Here is a 22,073-nt window from a genome sequence, read left to right as displayed (position 1 = left end):
AATTCGAGAGTAAGTGGCTGAGAATTTTTATAGTTGTTGAAAGAGCAGGACTTATCAGATTCGGGAATCACACTGAACCCCAAGCAAATCTACAGGACTTCCCTGGTGGTGCAGTGGTTAAGAATCTGCCTGCCAATGCAGGGGACATGGGTTCGATTCCTGGTCTGGGAAGATCCCACATCCCGCAGAGCAACTAAGCCCGTGCGCCACAACTACTGAGCCCACATGCTGCAGCTACTGAAGCCTGAGTGCCTAGAGCCCACGCTTCACAACAGGAGAAGCCACCACAATGAGAAGCCCGTGCACCGCAATGAGGAGTAGCCCCCTGCTGGCCACAACTATAGAAAAAGCGCACACAGCAACGAAGACCCAGTGCAGCCGGAAAAAACAAAAACAAACACAAGCAAATCTACACAAAGTTACCTCCTGATGAAGTTTCAGAACATACAAGATGAGGAGAAAGCCACCTAAGAGAAAAGAGCACTCGTAGAAGACAGGTACACCCCAACAGACTTATTGGCAGCAGCAGTGTAACCCAAGGGAGGGAGTAAACTTTTGAAAGTAATGAGGAAAATGTCCACTTTCAACTACGTGCCCAGCTAAGGATTCCTCAGAAGCAAGGGCAAAATAAAGCCATAACCTTCCCGAGATACTGGATGACGTGCATAAGGAGAAAGGAAGTCCTGGAGGGCAGGAGGGACAGGTAGAGATACTGACCAGCGTGCGTGCAGATCTGAAGCGCTGGCTGGGTGTCGCCGTAATCCTGCACACAGGAAGTAAAACACAGGACAGAGCTAAAATATCGGACCACAGTTGGAGTTAAATCTGTCTGTGGACCTTAACTTGTTCAGAAGAGTGGGGATGCTGATTTACTTTAGACCCGAAGTTGTATCCATGCTAAAATTTTAAGGGCGATTATTAAAAGCATAGAAGTAGACTCTCTAATTTCCTAACTAGTAAAGATGATTTAAGAAAAAAATTTAATTAAAAAAAAGAGGCAAATAAACTGACAGAAGAAAAATTGTTTTCCTTTGTCCGTCACCATTTTTAAACAAGAATTTGTCCCTTGCCCCACTTTGTAGTATGTGACAGCCTATGAATGTGCTTAGGGCTTTCTGCGTGGAATGATTTCATGCCCCTATGACTATCCTGTCTTTTTTTTTTTTAAGATTTATTTTATTATTTATTTATTTATTTTATTTTTATCTGCGTTGGGTCTTCATTGTGGTGTGCTGGTTTCTCATTGCAGTGGCTTTTCTTGTTGCAGAGCACGGTCTCTAGGCACACAGGCTTCAGTAGTTGCGGCACATGAGCTCAGTAATTGTGGCTCATGGGCTCTAGAGAGTAGGCTCAGTAGTTGTGGCGCACGGGCTTAGTTGCTCTATGGGATGTGGGATCTTCCCGGACCAGGAATCGAACCCATGTCCCCTGCATTGGCAGGCGGATTCTTAACCGCTGCACCACCAGGGAAGCCCTATCCTGTCTTTAGAATGGAAGTCGGCTTCTGCGCTGGCCCTGTGCCTTCATCCCCTCTCCTAGAGACCGTCTCCTGCATGTGCGGGGCTAAGCAAAGACCAGGAAGTGCAGCCTGGCCGCCCACCTGCTCAGCAGAGGCCCCTGGGCACCTAGAGGCTGGCAGCAGGATGCTCACAGGCCCCCTCAGAAGCAGTGCCTGTTGCATGAGGGAGGACCACTTTGGGGTTCTTCCTCCTATTAATAAAATAATGCATTTGGAAAAGAAAGAAAGCATTGAAGAACACAGAAATCCTACCTGTCAGTACTACCACCCCAGGATTAACCACTATTGTCACATTGGTTTATTCCTGTGGACTTTTTCTAGGTATAGAGTTGCAGCGTGTGTGCTATTATTGTACCCCGTGCCTTTTAGTTACTGTCACACTGTGAGCATTTTTTCACATGATTTACTTATTGTTTGAGGACGTAGTTTTACTGCATACAGGATACTGGCTGTCTTGGCGCACTGGCCATGTCTTTACGTGCCTTCTTCAGCGCTTCTCCCTCTGCCCGCTGCACTGTTCTGCGTGGGCTGAGCACATACCGCCTCTTGCAGCAGGAGCGCCGGAAACAGCTCGTGAAGCATCTCCCAGGACACTTTGCATGTCGAGATCTACACAGGCTCATTTCCACTTGCACGAGTGAAATTGGTCCCCGTTCTAAACACTTGTTTGTTACCAGGGACCCACTTGTGCTTGCATTGCTGTCACAAGGGCAGAGACGGCCTGTGACCTCTAGGAGGGAGTCTCGTCCTTGCCAGGGGACAGCTTGTAAGCACTACGCTGCTGTGATTGGTGTGCAGGGCTAGCAGTGAGGCCAAGGTCAGGCCACCCCATCCCCTCTGGCAGCTGTGCACCGAGGAAAACGTGTTCACCGGTCACATGTGTCTGCTCCAGCCCTGCATGCCCGGAGACACCTGGGTGACTGGGGTGAGCCGTGGGCACCCCCAGCCCCGAGGTCACAGGGTCCTCTCTGTGCTGAGGCTGCCCAGATGCGACACACTCCGAGAAAGCCATCCCCCACTCCCACCTGTGTTTCCTCGGCAGATTTTTGTCCAGGGCTGCCTGGCGGGAAAGAACATGTCTCACGTGAAGGGCGGCTGCGTCCTGTGTGGGTACCTGAAGCTGCTGCCCATGTTCAGCATCGTGATGCCAGGGATGATCAGCCGCGCCCTGTACACAGGTGATTCTTACTCTGCCGGGTCGCACCCGTCGACGTCTCCTCTCTTAGGTCTCCCGCATCCTGCTGGGGTCGAGGTGCCCCAGATTGCTTTCCTGGGAGCTCATGGGTTTACATTAGGGCTGTGGCTGAGCAGAAGCCTGGCAGGGGCCATGGATGTCGGCAGCAAGAGAGAAATTGCAGAGAGACAAGTTCTGGGCAGGAGGAGCCGGCCGACACCCTCTGCAGCGGAGTTGCGGCACGGTCCACGGGGAGGTCAGCCACTCCCCCTGCACACAGGCACTGTCGTCGTGCGGGCACTCCTGGGTGCCAGGCACCGTGCTCGAACATGACTGATGCCATCACGGCTCTCACAGTCCCAGATGCGGCACGTCGATGGCACCCCCAGGGCGGGTCTGGCCGAGGCCCGCGGTCTTTCCTTTAAGTGCTACGAGAACGTCCCTGCTTCCCTTAACGCGCTGTCATAATTCCGTGGGTGTCCCTCGTCCCCATTTCAGCCTTGTTTTACTAGCTGGACTGCCTCTCGGTACCAGATTTGTGTTTTCATTAAACCTTATGGAGCTCGTCCTCGGATGGCGTGGCCGCTTGGGCGAAGCAGGCCGCTTCCCCGGAGTCTTCTGCCGCAGGACTTGACAGGGCCGAGCAGAGTGCGAAGCAGTCTTTATTGTGAAGCAGCATGTGCAGTAAACATCTCTAACCCTAATCCATCCTTCAGCCCCGGAGACACACCTCTTTTTTTAATCCTGATTCCTTTCCAGTTTCCACAGAGAAGACTGCTCTGTTTCAGCATCCCATGTTCAGTCTTTGGCTGTCAGGAGGCTCTTTCTGGGGTCTCTTAGGTGGTGCCTCCTCGTAGGTTAGAAAATAAGCGCCTGTGCTCTCTAGGACCCTAAAGACCCCTGGGCTGGCTGCCCTGCCTCCCCAGCCCCACTTCATAGCACAGACCGCCCTGCCCACTGAGGAGGAAGACTAGGCAAAATCACGTCTCTTGGACTCTAGAAGTGCCTGAGGGAGGGGCGAGAAGAACAGGCCTCAGGAAGCCACACACCCCCAGCCTCTGACCACCAGGTGAATAGAGTTGGTGGACTGCCCTGGAGAGAGCCATCGGGGTGGAGGGGGGGCCCGGCACCACTTGTCCCCAGTCCTCAGAAACGGCCAGACTTGTGCGTGTATGCACACTCACAGAGAGACTTTAGCACGAAAGCTCAGCACCTGCGCACACTCCTGGGAGAATGAACCTTTCCAGTAACGCGAATGCTTCTGGCCCTAGATTCTGGGTCTCTCCCGCGGCCAGAGCCGGGGGCTGGACACCCCCAAGGTGTAACACTGTCAGCCTGGTTTTCCATGGGGGCCATTGTATTAGTTGGGGCTCTTGGTTAAAAATGATGTGCACTCTTAGCTCCTCTTTCCTCCAAGCTGGTGTCCTCGCAGCCTGTCTGATGGTGAGATGCCCACCGGCAGCACCAGGCTTCCACCATCCAGCCCAGCAAGCCCCGGAAAGAGTGTTTCCTTTCCGCAGGCCCAGCAGAAATCCCAGAGGAGTCTCGTGAGCTCACCTGAGTGTCAGGACAGGTCATTGTGGCCAAGGGGAAGGTGTTTCCAGAATAGCCAGGTGGCCCCTGGACCCTTCCCAGACCACGCCGAGGGGAACTGAGGGCCTACTCACAGGGCAGGGGGCGGGAGAGCGGGCCAAGGAAAAGCTGCCCCTTAGTTTTCACATTCTTCCCTGACGTCCCCTGTGAAACCACTTGCCCTCCGCGTAAACCCAGGCCTGTCCTGCCTCTTCCTAGTCTATGTTGATTTATTGTTTTGGGGTTTTTTTTTTTCTCAGATGGTAACTTTTTATCCCTTATTTATGCTCTTGAAGGCCTATCACATTCCCTCCTTTACTTCCCTTTTTCCAAATTTCTCCCCAAATACTCTGAAATAACACCCCTCTGGGGCTAAGGGAGTAAGGCCGTGAGCAGCCCACCTGTCGGTGTGTGAATGAATCACCGTTTGCTTTCCTGACACCTGGCTGGGGTCATTGAAAGGCTTGTCGAGGTCATGGGACTTGCCTTGGGTCAGGCAGTGAGCTGGCAGAAGCCCCACCCTGCCTGACTGTGGGGCCTGACCCCCAGCCCTGACCTGCACCCCAAGCTCCCGATGAGCGTGCAGGGTCACAAATTGGAGACCAAGAATCTGCCATCCACGCACGGCTGCTAATTTGCTTCTCTTCCCTGAGCTTGGATTTGAGCGCTTGGGGGCCATGTGCTAGTGTGACCCTGGTCTCTCTTTGCAGACAAAGTGGCGTGTGTTGTGCCTTCAGAGTGTGAAAAGTACTGTGGCGCCAGTGCCAGCTGCAGCCCCATCGCCTACCCCATGCTGGTGGTGGAGGTGCTGCCCAGTGGTAAGAAGTGGAGCCACTGTCCGGGCTGTGAGTGGACGGTCAGGAAAGAGGGCCCTGGTGGATACGTAGGCCGTGGGAGGGGCCCTCGGCATCCTGGGAGCCTGTGGCCTCCTCTTCCTCCCCCCACTCTTTCTCTTCCCACCCCCCGGGCACATGCTCCGGCCCAGCCTCTGCTTGCCCTTGGTGTGGTCCCCTCCCTGCTGAGCCCACACCTCTGCTCCTTGCGGCCGCAGATGGGCGCTTGGCATCGTCCTAGTCTGTGGGGATGCAGAGGGGCGGGAGACCGCGTCCTACTCTGAAGGAGCTCCATCCAGTGAGACGGGCAGTGGGATGGATGGCTTTCGTCTCACCTGCTTCCCCACAGCCCACAGAAACAGGCAAACACGCCGTACAGTCTTTTTAAATTCCATACTAGCTCTGTGGATCAGTAGGCAGCAATGTTGAGATATTCCCATACAATACGATGTGGGTGGACCCCAACTGTGGAAGCACTGGCCATCCCACAGTTCAGGAAGGGGGTTGCCCAGCACCCGGGGCTGAGGTCCAGTGCCATGGGGCGCTTGAATCCAAGGACTCTAGTCTTGGCCTGGCCTGAGTACCCACTGAATTCAGTGGGGCCTCCTGTGTGGGCCCTGTTACCTTCAGGCTCTCCCAACCGCACGTGGGAATCTCTCAACAAAGTCCCCACCCCTGAGCGGCCTTTCAGGTCAGAAGCCTAGGCCGCTACATTTACAGCTGACACTTGTTCAGTGCTTGCTCTGTGTTGGGCATTGTGTTAACCTGTCTCCTTATGGTATCTTAATCAACAGCCCTGTGTGCTAGTACTTTTATACCCACCTTATAGATGGGGACACTGAGGCACACATAGCCGCGTCACTTGTCTACAATATGAACCCTCCTCTGAGCCTCTGGCTCCTCATCTGTAGAAGGGGGACAGCGCTGGTGTCCTTCTCACAGGGCTGTAGGGGGATCGTCAGGCTAATGCCTGAAGAGATGTCCTGGCCCAAAGTGACCGCTCCCGTTATTACGGAAAGACACAGAAGCAAGCTAGCGACGTGCGTCACAGGGCAAGGGCAGCTGTAATGCTGTGTTAGGTGGACTGCCACTCCGAGCGAAGCTTAGTGTGTGGGAATGTTCCTCAGGAGGCCTAAGGCATCTCCTGGCGCGGCCGGAGAGCTGGAGGCCCAGGAAGTGTCCTTCTCTTCCAGGCGTTCGAGGCTTGGTGGTGTCTGCACTCTGGGCTTCTCTCATGTCCTCCCTGACTTCTGTTTTCAGCGGTGCCAGTGCCGTGTTCACGTTGGACATCTACAGCCAGATACGGCCGATGGCCACTGAAAAGGAGCTCATGCTAACAGGAAGGTGAAGGATTCCTCTAGTCACATGAGTTACTGCCGTCCGTGAATCAGTGCCCACAAATGCCATGATGTGAAAAATGCAGGCTCTAAGGCTAGAGTTATTGTGTTTATATACAGTGTGATGCTGTTTTGCATGTTGCAGTTTTGCAGTGAAGATGTAGTGCTTTTATAATCACAAAGAAAATTGTTTCCATTTGGGAAACAATTAAGTCATAATCACAGTGATAGGGCCATCGTTTATTAGTGTACCCCCCGACTAGTCCTTGTGAGGAAGCGTCTGCATTATCTCATTCTCTCGTTCAGGCCTCATGACAGCCTTTAAAGGGAAGTTTTAGTTCCTATTCTCAGTGTACAAATGGGGAGGGGGCAGTGGGGAGTGGCTCAGAGAAGGGAGTTGGTCTCTGCAAGGTCACATGGTAAGCAGAACTCGTCCATCTCAGGGCCGTGCCATTGAGCAGGAGGCCACACGTGCTAGGCGTAAGGCGGGGGTACGGACATGTAAATGGGGGCCCTGTCGTCACCCCATAGGGTTTCACACTGGCTGCCTGTGGACCACTTCCAGCCCACACACTTTGACTACTGAAGCCCATGTGCTTAGAGCCTGTGCTTCGCAACAAGGGAAGCCACTGCAATGAGGAGCCCACACACTGCAACGAAGAGTAGCCCTGCTCACTGCAACTAGGGAGAGCCCATGTGCAGCAGCAAAGACCCAGTGCAGCCAATAAATAAATAAATAATAAATAAATAATACAATTTTATCATTTTATGTAAAATGTAAGTACCTTGCAACAGTATATGTCATTTTCCCCTTTCATTTTTGATGTTATGGTTGTCATATATTTCACATCTACACCCATTATTACCCCAGAATACAGTGATAGTGATATAATTTTTTGCCTTAAGCAGTCAATTGCCTTTTATTTATTATTATTATTTTTAACTTTTTTTATTTTTTAAGTTAATTTATTTATTTTTGGCTGCATTGTGTCTTCGTTGCTGCACACAGACTTCCTCTAGCTGTGGTGAGCAGACGCTAGTCTTCATTGTGGTGCGCGGGCTTCTCATTATAGTGACTTCTCTTGTTGCAGAGCATGGGCTCTAGATGTGTGTACTCAGCAGTTGTGGCTCACGGGCTTAGCTGCCCCGCGGCATGTGGGATCTTCCCAGAGCAGGGATCGAACCCGTGTCCCCTGCCTGGGCAGGCAGATTCTTAACCACTGCACCACCAGGGAAGTCCCATCATTCCTTCTTTTAAGTTCAAGTTTCCATCCATGTCATTTCCCTTTGCCCTAAAGAATTTCAGTGTGTCTTGTAATGCAGGTCTGTTAGTAACAGATTCTCTCAGTTTTTGTTTATTGGAAAATGTTTTTCTTTCATCTTTATTTTTGAAGGATATTTTTGCTGGATGTAGAATTCTGGGTTGACAGTGTTTTTCTTTTACCACTTTAAAGAATGCTCTTCCGTTCTTTTCTGTCCTCTTGTTTCTGATGAGAAGTCATCTGTAATTCATAGTACTGCTCTGTGTATGTGATGTGCCTTTTTTTCCTGGGCTTTCAAGATTTTCTCTTCATTTTTGGTTTTCAGCAGTTTTGTTGTGTGCGCCAATTGGGTTTTTCTGCACGTCTGAATCTGTAAATTAATGGTTTTCACCAAATTTGGGAAACTGTTGCCTATTATTTCTCTGCGTATTTGTCTGCTACATCCCTCATCTCTTTTTTTTTAACTCTAATTACACACATATTAGCTCTTTTGATATTGTCCCACAGATCATTGAGGCTCCGTTTTGTTGGGTTTTTTTATAAGTTTATTTATGTATTTATTTTTGGCAGCATTGGGTCTTCATTGCTATGCACAGGCTTTCTCTAGTTGAAGCAAATGGGGGCTACTCTTCGTTGTGGTGTGAGGGCTTCTCATTGTGGTGGCTTCTTTTGTTGCAGAGCACAGGCTCTAGGCATGTGGGCTTCAGTAGTTGTAGCATGGGGGCTCAGTATTTGTGGCACACAGGCTTAGTTGCTCTGTGGCATGTGGGATCTTCACGGACTAGGGCTCGAACCCATGTCCGCTGCATTGGAGGTGGATTCTTAACCTCTGTGCCACCAGGGAAGCCCGAGGCTCTGTTTATTTTAAAAAAATTTTTGTCTATGTTCTTCAGTTTAGATTTCTGTCAATCTCCTTTTAAGTTTATTGGCCCTTTCTTCTGCCATTTCTAATCTACTGTTAAAGCCAGCCTGGAATTTTTCACTTCATATTTTGAACCAGAATTTCAGTTCTAGAATTTCTGTTTGGTTCCTTTTTAAATTTTTTTCTAGTGTCCAGTTTTCTGTCATGATTTCCCATCTGTTCACTCATAACTATAATTTCCTTTATGTCTTTTTTTTTTTTTTTTTTTTTTGTGGGTACACCAGGTTCAATCAACTGTTTTTATACACATATCCCCATATTCCCTCCCTTCCTTGACACCCCCCCGCTCGAGTCCCCCCCACCCTCCCTGCCCCAGTCCTCTAAGGCATCTTCCATCCTCGATCCTTTATGTCTTTTAAGGTAACTACAGTAGCTGCTTTGAAGTCCTTGTCTGCTCATTTTAATACCTGAGGCAGCTTGGGGTCAGTTTCTGTTGATTGCTTTTTCTTGACTGTGGGTTACATTTTCTTTCTTCTCCATATGCCTAGAAAATTTTATTATATGCTGAACATTGTAGATAATACATTATAGAAATTCTGGATCATGTTCCTTTGAAGGGTATTGGGTTTTGTTCAAGCATGCAGGTAAATTACCAGTTGATCCCCTTAAACTTGTGGAGGCCTGGTTTTTATACTTTGTTGGGGTGACTCTGTTTCGATTTTGCTCTAGTCTTATAGCAAATTCTTAGTCCTGGGATACAGTCTCTGTTTCTAAGGCATGGCCATTCGGGGGTTTGGTGCAAAGCCTGAGGTAGTTGCCTAGCCCCTCTAACTTGATGAGATTCAAACTCCAGCTTCTCTCTCCCCCGATATAGGCAGGCAGTGAAGTCTTTGCTCAGCTTTTCCTGCCTTCCAACAGGTGCTAGTTGGTAGACTCTTTGGCAGTTCTTCCCCACATGCATGACCAAGGGTTTAAAGGGAGTTTATACCAATCTTTAAAATCAGGTGCGATACTAATCCGTTTGAAATTTTTAGAAATGCGTTACCCCTGAAGAAATTAGTATTTTCTGCGTATTATATATTTTAAGCATGACTGCTCCAAACACACCCTCCAGATGTGATGAAAATCTACCCATGATCCAGTGACAGGCACATGGACCCTCAGTTTCATTTGTCCAATGGTTGGCGGGGTTTTGCCTGCAGCCCTATGAGCCTGTTAGTGTTTAGGGGCCTGGCTATCTCCTCTGCCACACCTATGAATGGGCACCTGAATTTAACCTGAGGAAGAATTAAAACCAGCTAATAGTTTGCGGGTTGTAGATATTTTATTGGCAGGTGAAGAACCCATCAAATTGCCACTGACTTTTGGTCTGACTTACAGGTTTTTTGGTATAATCTTACTTGCTGTCTCCATTGCCTGGGTCCCTGCTGTGCAGATGGCACACAGAGAGCAGCTCTTTGAATACATGCATACAGTTTTAAGTTACCTGACGCCACCCATTGCTGCCGTCTTCCTGCTTGCCATATTTTGCAAGAGAGTCACTGAGCAGGTAGGTGGGAGCTGGCATGGCCGCGGTGTGGCACCGCTCGAGGGCTTGCCCGCACGTCGTAGCTATCTTCGCACAAGTTGCCCTGGGAGGGTCTCTTGTGCTTCAGGAGTTGACACCGGTGCATCATTTGCTTTCTTTCTTTTTTTTAAAAATTTATTTATTTATTAATTTATCGGCTGTGTTGGGTCTTCATTGCTGCACACGGGCTTTCTCTAGCTGTGGTGAGCGGGGGCTGCTCTTCATTGTGGTGCATGGGCTCCTCATTGTGGTGGCCTCTCTTATTGTGGAACATAGGCTTCAGTAGTTGTGGCTCACGGGCTCTAGAACATAGGCTCAATAGTTGTGGTGCACGGGCTTAGCTGCCTCGGGGCATGTGGGATCTTCCTGGATCAGGGATGGAACCCGTGTCCCCTGCATTGGCAGGCAGATTCTTAACCACTGCGCCACCTAGGAAGTCCCCATCATTTGCTTTCTGAGCGAGGATTTCCTCCTGGGCAGCTTTGGTCCAAGCTCCCTCACACATGCAGGGGAAAGGCAAGCTTTGGTTTGTTTTCCTCCCTTTGGGCCATGCCGTGGGGTGGCGCAGGGTGTGGGCTCCTCCTGCATGCTTATGTAGCCGCAGGAAGGTACTCTTGTGTTGCCTCTGCACGTGGATGTTCCCTGCTCAGAGGCTTCACGTTCACAGGGAGAGGTTCACGCGTGGGCTCCTACCACCTCCCTACATGAAGACCGTCTCCCCCAGCCACGCCAAGACCAAATAAAGATCCCAATTCACGGTTTGATCATTTCATCGGTAGGACTGAAAGCACAGTTTGCCAGAATATTTTCATTCGTTCTTTGAGTCAGATCGCGACCTGTTTCTCCTGACAGCACTGAGCAGCTGGCCTCACGCGAGTCCCCGAGCGTGGCGCCTCCCTGGCCGGGCTCCGGCCCACCTCTCGGCCCCGCCCTCTGCACACAGCCCCTGGGCCCCAGCCACTGCTAGCCACTTGCAGTGCTGGCTGCCTGTCTCCTGCCTTTCCTGGCCCCTCTGCATTCCCGCGGACTCCTTGCTTTGCTGCGAATATCTTTGTCCACCCCTATCCGGCTGATGCTTCCTGCAGGCTCATGTCAGGTGTTCAGTCCTCCAGACCAATCTGCTAGTGCTTCTTGCTCTGCCCAGCTCACCAGGACTCAGCGCAGCACTGAGAATGGGGTGGGGGTGGGGGGCTGCTGGGCTCTGGAGATGCTCTTCTCTGTGCTCTCTGGGGAGGGGCATGGGCAAGGGAGCAGGCTGTCAGGAGAACCTGCCTCCCGGCTGTGACACCACCCTTGGGGTACTGGGGCCTATCACCAAGGGAAGCTGGCGATTTTGTCAGTGGCTCTCCGGCTGGTCCAAGGTTACAGCATATTGTGAGTTCCTTCCTTGACCCAGAGAACATCTCCAGGCCCTCTCTTCCACCCTCATGGACTTCTGTTGCCCATCTGTTTCTAGATCTTCCCTTTTCTGCATGTCTGCTTCAATAAATAGGTCCTGTGGACTGTCCACCTGGCCTTTGGTTTCAGCTCTTTCTCCAAGATGCTTCCCACGTACTGTATCTTCTACCTCCTCCAACATCCAGCTGCACCTGAGACAGGCTTCAGATGCAGCCCCAGCACCAAGAGTGGACTGTCCAATTGGAGGAGACAGATGATACTCAACGAGCAGATAAGATTTCTGAGAGTGGTGTAGCGCTGTTTAAAAGTAAAGAAGGATCATGGAGGTTAGCAGGGCAGGTGCTGGGGGTGCAGGGGGTGGGGGCACAAGGACATTAGCCAAGGTAGTGGGAGATTTCTCCTAAGAAAGTGACCTTGAACCTGAATCCTGAAGGATTAGCCAGAAACACCAAGACCTAGGGAGAGACCGAAGCAGAAAGCAGAGCAAGTGCAAAGGCCCAGCTGAGAGCACAGTGGGCAGGCCTGACACGCAGGAAGAGGGCGTGCTTAGCGGCTGGAGTGGACCACCCAGGGAAGAGGGCGGAGCCAGGTGAGGTTAGCTCGCGCAGGTGCGACTTGCTTCTGGGGGTGGCCACAAGAAGCCGCAGAGGGCTTCAGTGAGGCAGGGCATTCCCTGATCCGTGCTTTGAAGAGATCACTCCAGCGTCTCGGACGGCGGGCGAGCGGGAGACCAGTTAGGGAGTCCGCCTGTGTGAGAGAAGGTGCTGGATCAGGATGGAGGCAGTCGCTGTGGAGGCGGTAGGACGATTTGCTGACGGATGGGTGGTTGGGTAGGACGAAAGGGAAGGAGCAAGGATGTCTCCTGGGGTGTCCGCCTGAGCAGCCAGGGAGTTGGGGGTGTCCCTACAGCAACAGCAAGACTGAGGTCTTTTTGGACACATTATGTTTGAGATCCGTCTTCATCGTCTAACTTAAAAGTGTCTCGAGTATTTCCTACGTTGTCTGACTGATCTAAAAGAGTGTGCATGTGTCTCAGGTCTTTGTTCAGCCCAGGAAGGCGTCGTCTCCTCACAGTGCTGAGACTCTGCGTCTGCAAGGCGTGTGAAGCCCTTGTTATGCTGCGTTTAGCTTTAGCACCGGACTGGTCAGGAGGTGAAGCTGGTCTCACCCCGTCTCCCTCGCAGGCGCCTCTCGGAGCTCTTCCTTTGGCAGGGTGCCTTCTGGGGGCTGACGGGTGGACTGCTGAGTGGCTCCTGCCGCGTGGTACCCGAGTGTGCCTACGCTCGTGGGGCTGCTCGACACACAGCAGGTGCCCTCGGATCATCTGTGGCGTGCGCCACCTCTACTTCGCCATCATCCTCTTCACCATCAGTCTTTTAACCGTCCTGGGGATCTCCTTGCTCACAGACCCGATTCCGGATAAACACGTACGTGCTGCCATGAGGGTGCTCCGGGGTCAACCACAGTCCCAGCGTCCCTGAGAGCAGCAAGGTGGCTCCGCCAGCTTTGGAGAAACGTGGCTGAGTTCCTGCCTTCTTTTTGAAAGCAGGAGGGCTAGGGATCGAGGGTGACGGACAGGTCAGAAATAGGCGTATAACGTTGCCTATTTCTTGTTTTTAACTTACCTTAAACACAAAACCTAAAAAGCTTTCCAACAATCCTCCAATTAAGTATTCGCTAAGAATGAGAAGTGTGGCTTTTAAAATTCAACATTTCCTTGAAACGCTAAGGTCACTAAACTCAGTGTGAATTAATGTAATCAGGGCAGTCCCAGCTGTCGCCCACCCAGAGGGGATGAAGCCAGCAGGAGGGGGGACAGTCATGCTGGCAGTGCTGTGGCCCTCGGCCAGGCACACCTCATTCTCCTTGCCCGGCCACTTCCCCGCGCCCAGGAGTCAGGGGTCAGTCACCCCAGTTGGAATATAAAAAGCCTGGGCTCAGAGAAGTCAAGTCACTTGTCCATGACGCCAAAACTAGCCAGCAGCAGGACTGAGCTTGACCAGACCCCATGGCGTCACCCGCATGGGCGTGGCCAGTAGGCTTAGCAGGGCAGGGGCTTGGCTGAGCCAGAGAGCAGCAGGGAGGGTCCTGGGTGTCCGAGGTGAGGGCCAGAGGAGCTCAGAAGGGAGGCGGGCCTGTGAGACCCGTGTGCCCTGGGGTCTGGGTGAGAGCTGGGAACTTGGAAGACCACCTCCCCTCTGGCCACCTTTCTGCTCAGTACTTCCATTTGATCCATTCCTCTCTCGCACACAGAGCCCGTGGGGTTGGGATGGAGCAAGTGGGAGGACGGCCAGGAGTGCCGGGAACAGCTCGCCCACTGCACACCCCCTGCTCTGCTCCTGGCACGCAGAGAAGCTGTGGGTGCTGGGCCCGAGCTCCTGATGCTCAGGGTCTTCACAGTCAGCTCGTCTGACGTCTTTTCTGCTGCTCTTTTATTTTCAACTTTTTGGTCTTGCCCACTTATCAGGCAGCCACGCGCTTGAGTGTTTTTGCTGCCCAGCAGCGCAGGTGCTCTGGAGAGGAGGGGAGGGAGGCGAAGGGGAAGCCGTGTTTTCAGGTCAGTGTCTGTGCTGCACACGGGGCACTGCCGGGAGAGGCAGGACCACATGTGAGCCCAGGTCCTTCCTGCCCAGCGGCCTGGGCCACGGGGCTCATCGTGTAATTGGGAAGGCAGGTGCGGACATATGGCCTCATGAGGAAGCAACTCGGGGCTAAACCCAGTCTCTGTCACTGACACGGCAGAAGGTTCATCCCTGACATCTTAGTCCGAGAGGCAGGCTTGGAGGGGCTGCTCAGGCACATCCCTGCCGTGTCTGGGGGAGTGGGAGGGGGCGTGGAGCTGAGATTCAAACATGCGGAAGCCGGTGTAATAGATGAAAACCTGCTCTGGGAGGGACTTGGTGGAAATGGTCGCTTAGTTGTGCTTCTGCTGACCCCAGCCCTTTAAAAAAAAAAAAAAAAGTAACAACAATTGGCTGGATTTTGTTAATTCCCAAAGTTTCTGCATGTGTTTTCTGGAAGAGATGGTCCCCTTCAGCATCTGCAAATGCCTTGCTGAGCTTGAGCGGCTAAGCTCGGCCAGGGGCCAGGTCGTCCAGGTGGCCCAGGGGAGCCAGGTCAGGCCTCCTCTAGGCCGCGCGCGTGCTCCTCTCTGGCAGCCCACAGGCGGCTTCTGTGAGGAAAGCAGCTCCCTGTCTGCCCTGCGCCCGTCCACCAGCAGCATCAGACCGGCGTGATGGGCAGCTCCTCCCGCCCTGAAGGGCACAGCTTCCTGGACCCTCAGTCACCAGCAGGAGCCCTGAGCGTGCTGCCTCCTGCCCCTACTGTCTAGCCCAGGACCCTGAGGCCACCTTTGCACAGCCGCACAACCACGTGGGACCAGAGGCAGCACTGAAATCCAGGGCTCCCAGGCGCCATGCTTTCCCCACCCCGCATTCCTTCCGTCCCTTGTTGGAGTCTAATGACCACATCACTTTTCCATCCCTTGAGACCCCGGTGCCCAGCTGCCAGCCATGCCATCGTAAGGCCTGTGTGACAGGGCCCTGGGTGATCACATGCCCCTGCTTTCCCCGCAGCTCCACCGTCTCTGTTGGAGTTTATGGAACAGCCGAGAAGAACGGGTCGATCTGGACGAAGACACACAAGAGAAGAGCCCCGCAGCCCAGGCACAGCCAGGTGAGAAGGAAGATCCAAAGCCAGGGGAGGGGCCTGTGCTGTTCCCTGCCCCAAGCCCTGCTGCCTCCACTCCCAGAAATGCCTCCAGGCAGAGGCCCCATCTTTCATTTTCCCAAAGATGCCTTGGGGGTGTTTGTCGAGGGTGAGATGCTTCTCAGACATCCGTGTGGTGGTCCAGGCTGGAGAGATCCAGGTGGGAGGCATCGGCAGGTGCTGGGGGAGAAGGGAAGGTCCTTGAGGGGCAGAGAAATGCAAGTGTCTGGTGATCTGGGAGCGTTTCAGTCGGGGTGGGAGGGAGCCACACAGATCACGTAGTGCCTCAGCAGGAGGGGAGGAGGCTCTGGGGGTCGGGGAGGGACACTGGGTCCTGGAGCCTCACCCAGGGATTCAGACCCAGAGGGCTTCTGGGAAGCGGGCAGAAGCCTCTGCAAGGAGGGGGGAGCCGCCCCACCCAGGAGGGCGCCAGGGGACACGGCTGAGGACAGCTGGATCTCAGGCCAAGCACAAAGAAAGGGAGTGTTCCAGAGAGGCTGCAGAAGGCCCAGGGGAGAGCTCTCAGCAGGTGGGGTCAGAGTGTGGGGGCCACAGGGAGGGCGAGCTGCACCTCGAGGCCCTGACGCAAACAGGGATAAAGGCCTAACGAGATTAGTGATGCGTCTGGGGCGGGGGGAGGGGCGGGCTGTGAGTTTGGGGGAGGGAGGGAAGGAAGGCCTGCCTGGAGGGAGGCAGCACTCTGGGGCCCCCTCTCCACTCCTGCCAGGGACCTTCAGAGCCCGAGGGGGCCTGGGACCCTCTCCTGACACCTGCAGGGCAGGGGAGTGGCCTCCCCTGGGCCAGGCTGCCCCGGGCCCTGGAGGGTGCAGGGCTCCCGGGATTGCTCTCCCTCAGGGACGGAGGAGCTGCCCCTTGGGGGCCATGTGTGCTGGGGCTTGTTCCGGGGGCACCTCCCAGCTCCTCTTCTCCCCCGTCCGCAGTCGGGGGTGGATGCCGTGAGGACAGTGGCTCACATTTGTTGCCACTTGGGACGTGCCAGGCACTGTGGGAAGCGTGCCTGTGTGTGACAGCTGCAATTATTATCCCCATTTCAGAGATGGCGAGACTGAGGCACCAGTTAAGGAATCTGCCCTGGGACCCATAGATAACCAGGCAGTGGTGGAGCTGGGATTTGAACGCAGGCACTCTGACTCCAAAGCGTGTGCTCTTGGCCACTGGTCTGTCCCACCTCCCGTCGTATAGCCCTTGGGCTGTGGTCACATGATCCGTCGCCGTTGAGGTACAGCAGCCTGTTTGGGCCTGGCAGCTGCGTGATGGTGTTCTGACCTGGGCGTCTGACAGACCGGGCCAGCGTGTGCTGCTCAGGACCTCTCAGCACCGCAGCACTGCATCTCTGGGGTCCTCTGGCGGCAGCACCTCCCCTGTAACACAGGAGCCTCCGTCACTGGCTGACGGTGCCCGTCATCCCTGGTGCTGCCCCAGCCTTGGCACACAGCTGACATGGCAGCTGCCCAAGGGGATGAGACGCGGAACAGGTCACAGCGCACACTGCTCCGAGGGAGATGTGCTTGTCTTGTCATCAAGGAGGGATCTGTTCCCAGACCGGCTGGGCCCACGTGTGTGTGGAGCTGGCCGTGGTGCTGACCCGCGCCTGAGCCAGCCCGGGAGCGGCCGGCGTGGGCTGCACTGCCGGACACCGCAGGGACATTTAAGCCCCAGAGTGAGGCGTTTCACAGATTTGGCCCAGAGATATGAATGGAAATGTGCCCGTAATCCCTAGGCTTTCTCCCATTCCCGGAGAAAACACCAGTGATTCTCCTTTCAAGGGCCCAGAGGGCCTTACTTTGGGCCAGGCCGTGAGACCGGCACCTGCCTGGAGAAGACACGCCCCCTAGGCTGCTGAGGAGCTCAGAGCAACTGGGGCTGCTTCCATCCTCAGAGAAGCAGCCACTTGCCTCAGACCTGCAGAGCTGTGTCCCCCAGTGACAGCCCGGGTTCCGGGCCCGCTGAAGGCTCTGCCTGTGGAAGGCAAGCAGGGCCCAGGCCCCCCACCCCCGCATGTCTCTGAGGCTGGCGGTAGTGCTCTGCGCAGTGGCCAGGGATTGTTCTCCACGTCAGAGCCAGTCTGTGGGGCTTCCTGTGGACTCATCACTGAGATGTGAGCCCCTAAAAAGACCCCCTCCTGTGTGCTGGCCCCCTGGCCTCCTGACCTGTGCCTGTTCCCTCTGTTCTAGACGTATTCGAGGAGGCCAGGAGCTGCCTCCAGAAGGCCTGGGACATGTTCTGTGGCCTGGAGCCGCTGCCAGGCCCCAAACTTGCCCCAGAAGAGGCAGTCGTGCAGAAGATGGAGCGTGGTGACACAGAAGGGACGCAGCACAGAGACACATCTGAAGGGACAAGGCACGGTGCCACGTCTGAAGAGACACAGTACAGGGACACATCAGAAGGGACAGACAAGCGTGACGTGCTGAAAGGGACGAAGCTCCGTGACACGCCGGAGACGCCCTCCTGGAGGGAAGTGCCCACCGTCTGCGGGCTCCTCTTGGTGTTGCTGACAGCGCTCTGCCACGTCTACTTCTCCTAGGCAGCAGGGCGGGGCGTCCGGGGAGCAGGCGGCCGCTGCCTCTCGCAGACACCCTCGTCGTCGAGGGGAGGGAGCGTGTCCTACAGGGAGGCCCGCGGACGTGGACCAAGGATCACACCGACGCAAACGTGCCCTGCGTGTCGGGGCTGCGGGCCCACAGGCGGCAGAGCCCACTGGCGAGGGCGGAGACTGCCGCCGAGCACGTCTGTCCTCGCTGCGCCGCACCGCTCTCTCCAGATGGCTCGGCTGCACAGACGCTGGCTCTCACTTTAAATTTAATTTTGGCCTTTCATCTCTAGGTGTGTTGGGGGTTTGCCTGTGTTTACTGTCACCATTTCCTTCCTATACCCACCTCCGTTTGCTGTGTTCTCTCCTGCTCTCTAGAGGTTGACTGCTGGCAAAGATACCTCTCCTTGCACCGGGGGTCCCCCCACGAGGGGCTGTGCCCACTGCCAACGACCACACAGGCCCGCTGGCGCCAAGGCTGCCGTGGACGGGAACACTGGCTCCTGCCTGGAATGGTGGGGGGGCTGAGGCCGTCTCTGCCCGAGGACCAGGCCTCCGTGTGGCCCAGCTCTGTCTGGCTGCACCCCTGGAGGACAGGTGGAGAGGAAGCGTCCCTCTTTGCCGAGCGCTTCCTAGCCCCTCCCAGTCTGCCTGCTACTGGGAGTTGGGCCCAGGGGCTGGATCCCCTTTAGCCCTCACGTAGAGGCCACTCCTGGGCTGTGTGTCTGGAGGGGCTCCCTAAGCCACCCCTTCCTCTTCTCAGGCCAAAATAAATGATTTCAGTCTTTAGAAAAAGTTTCAGATGCCTTGAAGTGATTTGAGGGAAGCCCACCCAGCACTGCGACATTCACGCTCTGGAGGTGCGGCGGGAACCAGTCCCCCGTCGCTAGTTTAGTCCTTCAGCTGACAGTTCTGAGTGCCTGCTCTGTGCCAGTGCTACTAGGCAGTGGTCCTGGACAGAGCTCGTGGTCCGGGGAAGCAGACGAGGAGACGCTGGCGGTGATGGCCGGCACTAGTGTGGCCCGCTGTGCCCCTGCCTGCTTATCGTCACATCCTAGCCTCGGAACCGCGCCGTGTGGAAGCACCGGAATCAACCACCTGGCACAGAGGAGGAGACCCAGCTCAGCCAGGGGGCCGAGTACACGGGTCTCTGCGCACATGCACACGGCAGGAGCGCCGCAGGGACGAGGCCTCCGTGACTGAAGCGGGAGGTCGGCAAGCTGGATAACAGAGGGACCGCTTGTGGGAAGGCAGGGTGAGGCAGGGGTGTGAGGAGGCCTGAGTGCAGAACCATGGGAGGCGGGGGGAACCTGCAGGCCTCAGATGCCCCGGGATCCTGAGTCCCCAGGAGCTTTAGCCAGGAAGGTGTAGGGTCAGATTTGCTGGCTGCTGTTGGAAAGATGAGAGGGCTGCAGGAACACCCACCAGGAGGCTGTTAGAGGGATTCAGGCAAGTTAGCAAAAAAGAGAAGGGAACGGCATCAAGAGAAGCCAGCAATGAGAAGTAACAGGACTCGGGTGACTAGACTTCTGGAGGGGGGCCCAGGAGCGACTCTCTGGCACCAACTCCAAAGACAGGCCACACTGGAAGAGAGCGGGCGTGGGGGGCGGGGGCGGGGATGAGGAGCCCCGCCCGGGACACGTGGGGTCTGAGCTGCAGGAAGATGCTTCTTGCCATCTTGACGATGCTCAGTCTTCTGATCCGTGAACATGGGATGTCCTTCTGTTTATTTAGGTCCTCTTGCATTTCTTACAGCAATGTTTTGTTCTCAGCACTCAAGTTTTGCACTTCCTTTGTTAAATTGATTCCTGGGTATTTTATTCTTTTTGATGCTATTATAAGATTTTTTTTAATGGAGATATAGTTGATGTACACTATTATACAAGTTACAACATAGTGTACAACATGGTAACTCAATTTTTAAAGGTCATATTCCATGTATAGTTACTATAAAATATTGGTTATGTTTCCCGTGTTGTACAGTATATCCTTGTAGCTTATTTGTTTTATACGTGAGTTTCTACCTCTTAGTCCCCTACCCCGTTTCTTAATTGCATTTTCAGATTGTTCATTGCTCATGTACAGAAAAACAGTTTTTGTATATTGATCTTGGATCCTGCAACTGTGCTGAACTCATTTATTAGTTATAATATTTTTTAAGTGTATTGCTTGAGATTTTTCATGTATAAAATCATGTGGTCCGTGAGTAGAGATAGCTTATTTCTTCCTCTCCAACCTGGATGCCTTTTATTTCACTTTCTTGCCTAAGCTGCCCTGGCTAGAACCTCCAGTACAACATCAAGTAGAAGTAGTGAGAGCAGATGTCCTTGTCTTTTTCATGATCTTAGAGGGAAGGCATCCAGTCTCCTCACTGTTGAGTATGGTATCAGTGGTGAGTTTTTGCAGATGTTATCATATTGAGGAAATTCTGCTCTGTTCCTATTTTGCTGAGCTTTTGATTTTGTTTTAGTTTTGGGTTTTTTTAATGAATGGGTGTTGGATTTTGTCAGATGCTTTTTTTTTTGCATCTATGAAGATGATCATGTGGTTTCTGTTCTGTATTCTATTTACATGTTGCATTGATTCATTTTCACATGTTAAACCAACCTTGTGTTCCTGGGATAAATCCTGGTTGGTCCTGGTGTATATGCTTTTCTCATGTGGCTGGATTTGGTTTGCTAATATTTTGTTGAGCTTTTGTGTCTATATATTTTTTTTAATTTATTTATTTACTTATTTATTGGCTGTGTTGGGTCTTTGATTCTGCATGCAGGCTCTCTCTAGTTATGGAGAGCAGGGGCTACTCTTTGTTGTGGTGCACAGGCTTCTCATTGCAATGGCTTCTCTTGTTGCAGAGCACAGGCTGTAGGTGCACAGGCTTCAGTATTTGCAGCTGTAGAGCACAGGCTCAGTAGTTGTGGCACACGGGCTTAGTTGCTCCGCAGCATGTGGGATCTTCCTGGCCCAGGGATCGAACCCATGTCCCCTGAATTGACAGGTGAATTCTTAACCACTGCACCACCAGGGAAGTCCCTCTTGTGTCTGTATTCATAGAGGATATTGGTTTACAATTTTCTTTCTTTATGAAGTCTTTGGTTTGGGTATCAGGGTAATATTAGCTTCAAGGAATGAGTTAGAAAGTGTCCCGTCCTCTCCTATTTTTTTAAATTAGTTTGTGAAGGATTGGTATTAATTCTTGCCTGGAGACATTTAAGGGTAGGTGTTAAGTTGGATGGAAGGGTCCAGAACACAGGAGAGAGGCTGGCGCTAGAGCCTCAGACTGAGGGGAGAGAAGACAATGGGCCAGCCTAGCTAAGAAGGGAGCCTGGTAGCGGAAGCCCAAGTCGGGCAGACAAGGCTGTGCGGGAGAGCAGAACAGAGCTGGCAGGTTAAGAAAGAGGGTTTTTTCTACGGAGGAGACTAAGAGGGCGCATCCAGGGCCCTGGGAGGAGGACCAGGACAGCCACCACAGGAAGGGCACACTGGTGCCTGGGTTACTGTGCGGGCCAAGCGCAAGGAGCACGGGTCTTGGCAGTAAGGAGGCCAGAGCCCTGGGAGGTGGTAGGGGTGGAGCCAGCACACCGTGGTTGAGGCGGGATGGGGACATGAGCCCCTCAAGCACCTGTTTTCCTGAAGGAGGAAAGGTTTCCTCTTATGGGGCTATTTTTGAGAATGAGATTTAACCTGAAACCCCAGCTGGGCCCGGCAGCCAGTCCCTCCCAGAACAGGAGGGCCTGCTTGGGCTAATCCTGGAATCCCAGGGATGCAGACATCTCTGTGTTTCTTCCAGGAAAGTGAAGGCCCCGGTCACTGGAAGGACTGCAAGAAGGCACTCACCTGGGGATTCTAGCTGTGCGGGTAGCGTCTATTGTGGGAGGTTCTGTTCCCACAAGAAGCGTGGCTCCTGGTTGGTGATGTAACGAGGGGGACCTGGCGTGAGGCAGGGAGCCTCGGAAAGCTCATCAGGGAGGTTAAGGCTCCAGCTGAGCCCAGACAGACGCGTCCAGCCCTGAGGCTGAGCTGCTCCTGCAGCTTCTCCAACAGAGGTCAGAGCCCTGCCAGGCCACTGGACAGGGTGGGTCGGGAGGGTCAAGGGGTCCCCATGCCTCCTCCCCCTACAGCCTGGCTTCTTCCCCTCCATCCCCCATGGACTCTCCAACCTCCTGAGGCAGTTTCACTGCAGAGGGGGGCCCGGCAGACAGCAGGGGGTGGGCTGGGGGGAGGTCGGCCTCCGTGACTTGGCTTTGGAAAACAGCTGTCCAGGGGGAAGACCTGAAGGAGCTACCCTTT

At 53.8% G+C, this 22,073-nt stretch overlaps 1 protein-coding gene across 1 annotated transcript in view; it reads left to right on the top strand.

The window, feature by feature from the left end:
* The window catches only part of LOC130858459 (sodium/glucose cotransporter 1-like), a 53,468-nt gene extending 35,691 nt beyond the window's left edge, over positions 1–17,777 (top strand). The window contains 8 exon segments of the mRNA XM_057744914.1: positions 2,562–2,697; positions 4,976–5,083; positions 6,292–6,442; positions 9,940–10,108; positions 12,737–12,812; positions 12,815–12,951; positions 15,100–15,199; positions 17,428–17,777. Of these exon segments, the coding sequence (XP_057600897.1) occupies positions 2,562–2,697; positions 4,976–5,083; positions 6,292–6,442; positions 9,940–10,108; positions 12,737–12,812; positions 12,815–12,951; positions 15,100–15,199; positions 17,428–17,777 (1,227 nt within the window).
* The last annotated feature ends 4,296 nt before the right edge of the window (positions 17,778–22,073 follow it).

This window comes from Hippopotamus amphibius, chromosome 8 (assembly GCF_030028045.1).
Source record: "Hippopotamus amphibius kiboko isolate mHipAmp2 chromosome 8, mHipAmp2.hap2, whole genome shotgun sequence".
In the NCBI taxonomy this organism is placed as follows: Eukaryota; Metazoa; Chordata; class Mammalia; order Artiodactyla; family Hippopotamidae; genus Hippopotamus; species Hippopotamus amphibius.
Note: the sequence above shows the minus strand (reverse complement) of the source record. Positions and strands in the feature narration are given on the sequence as shown.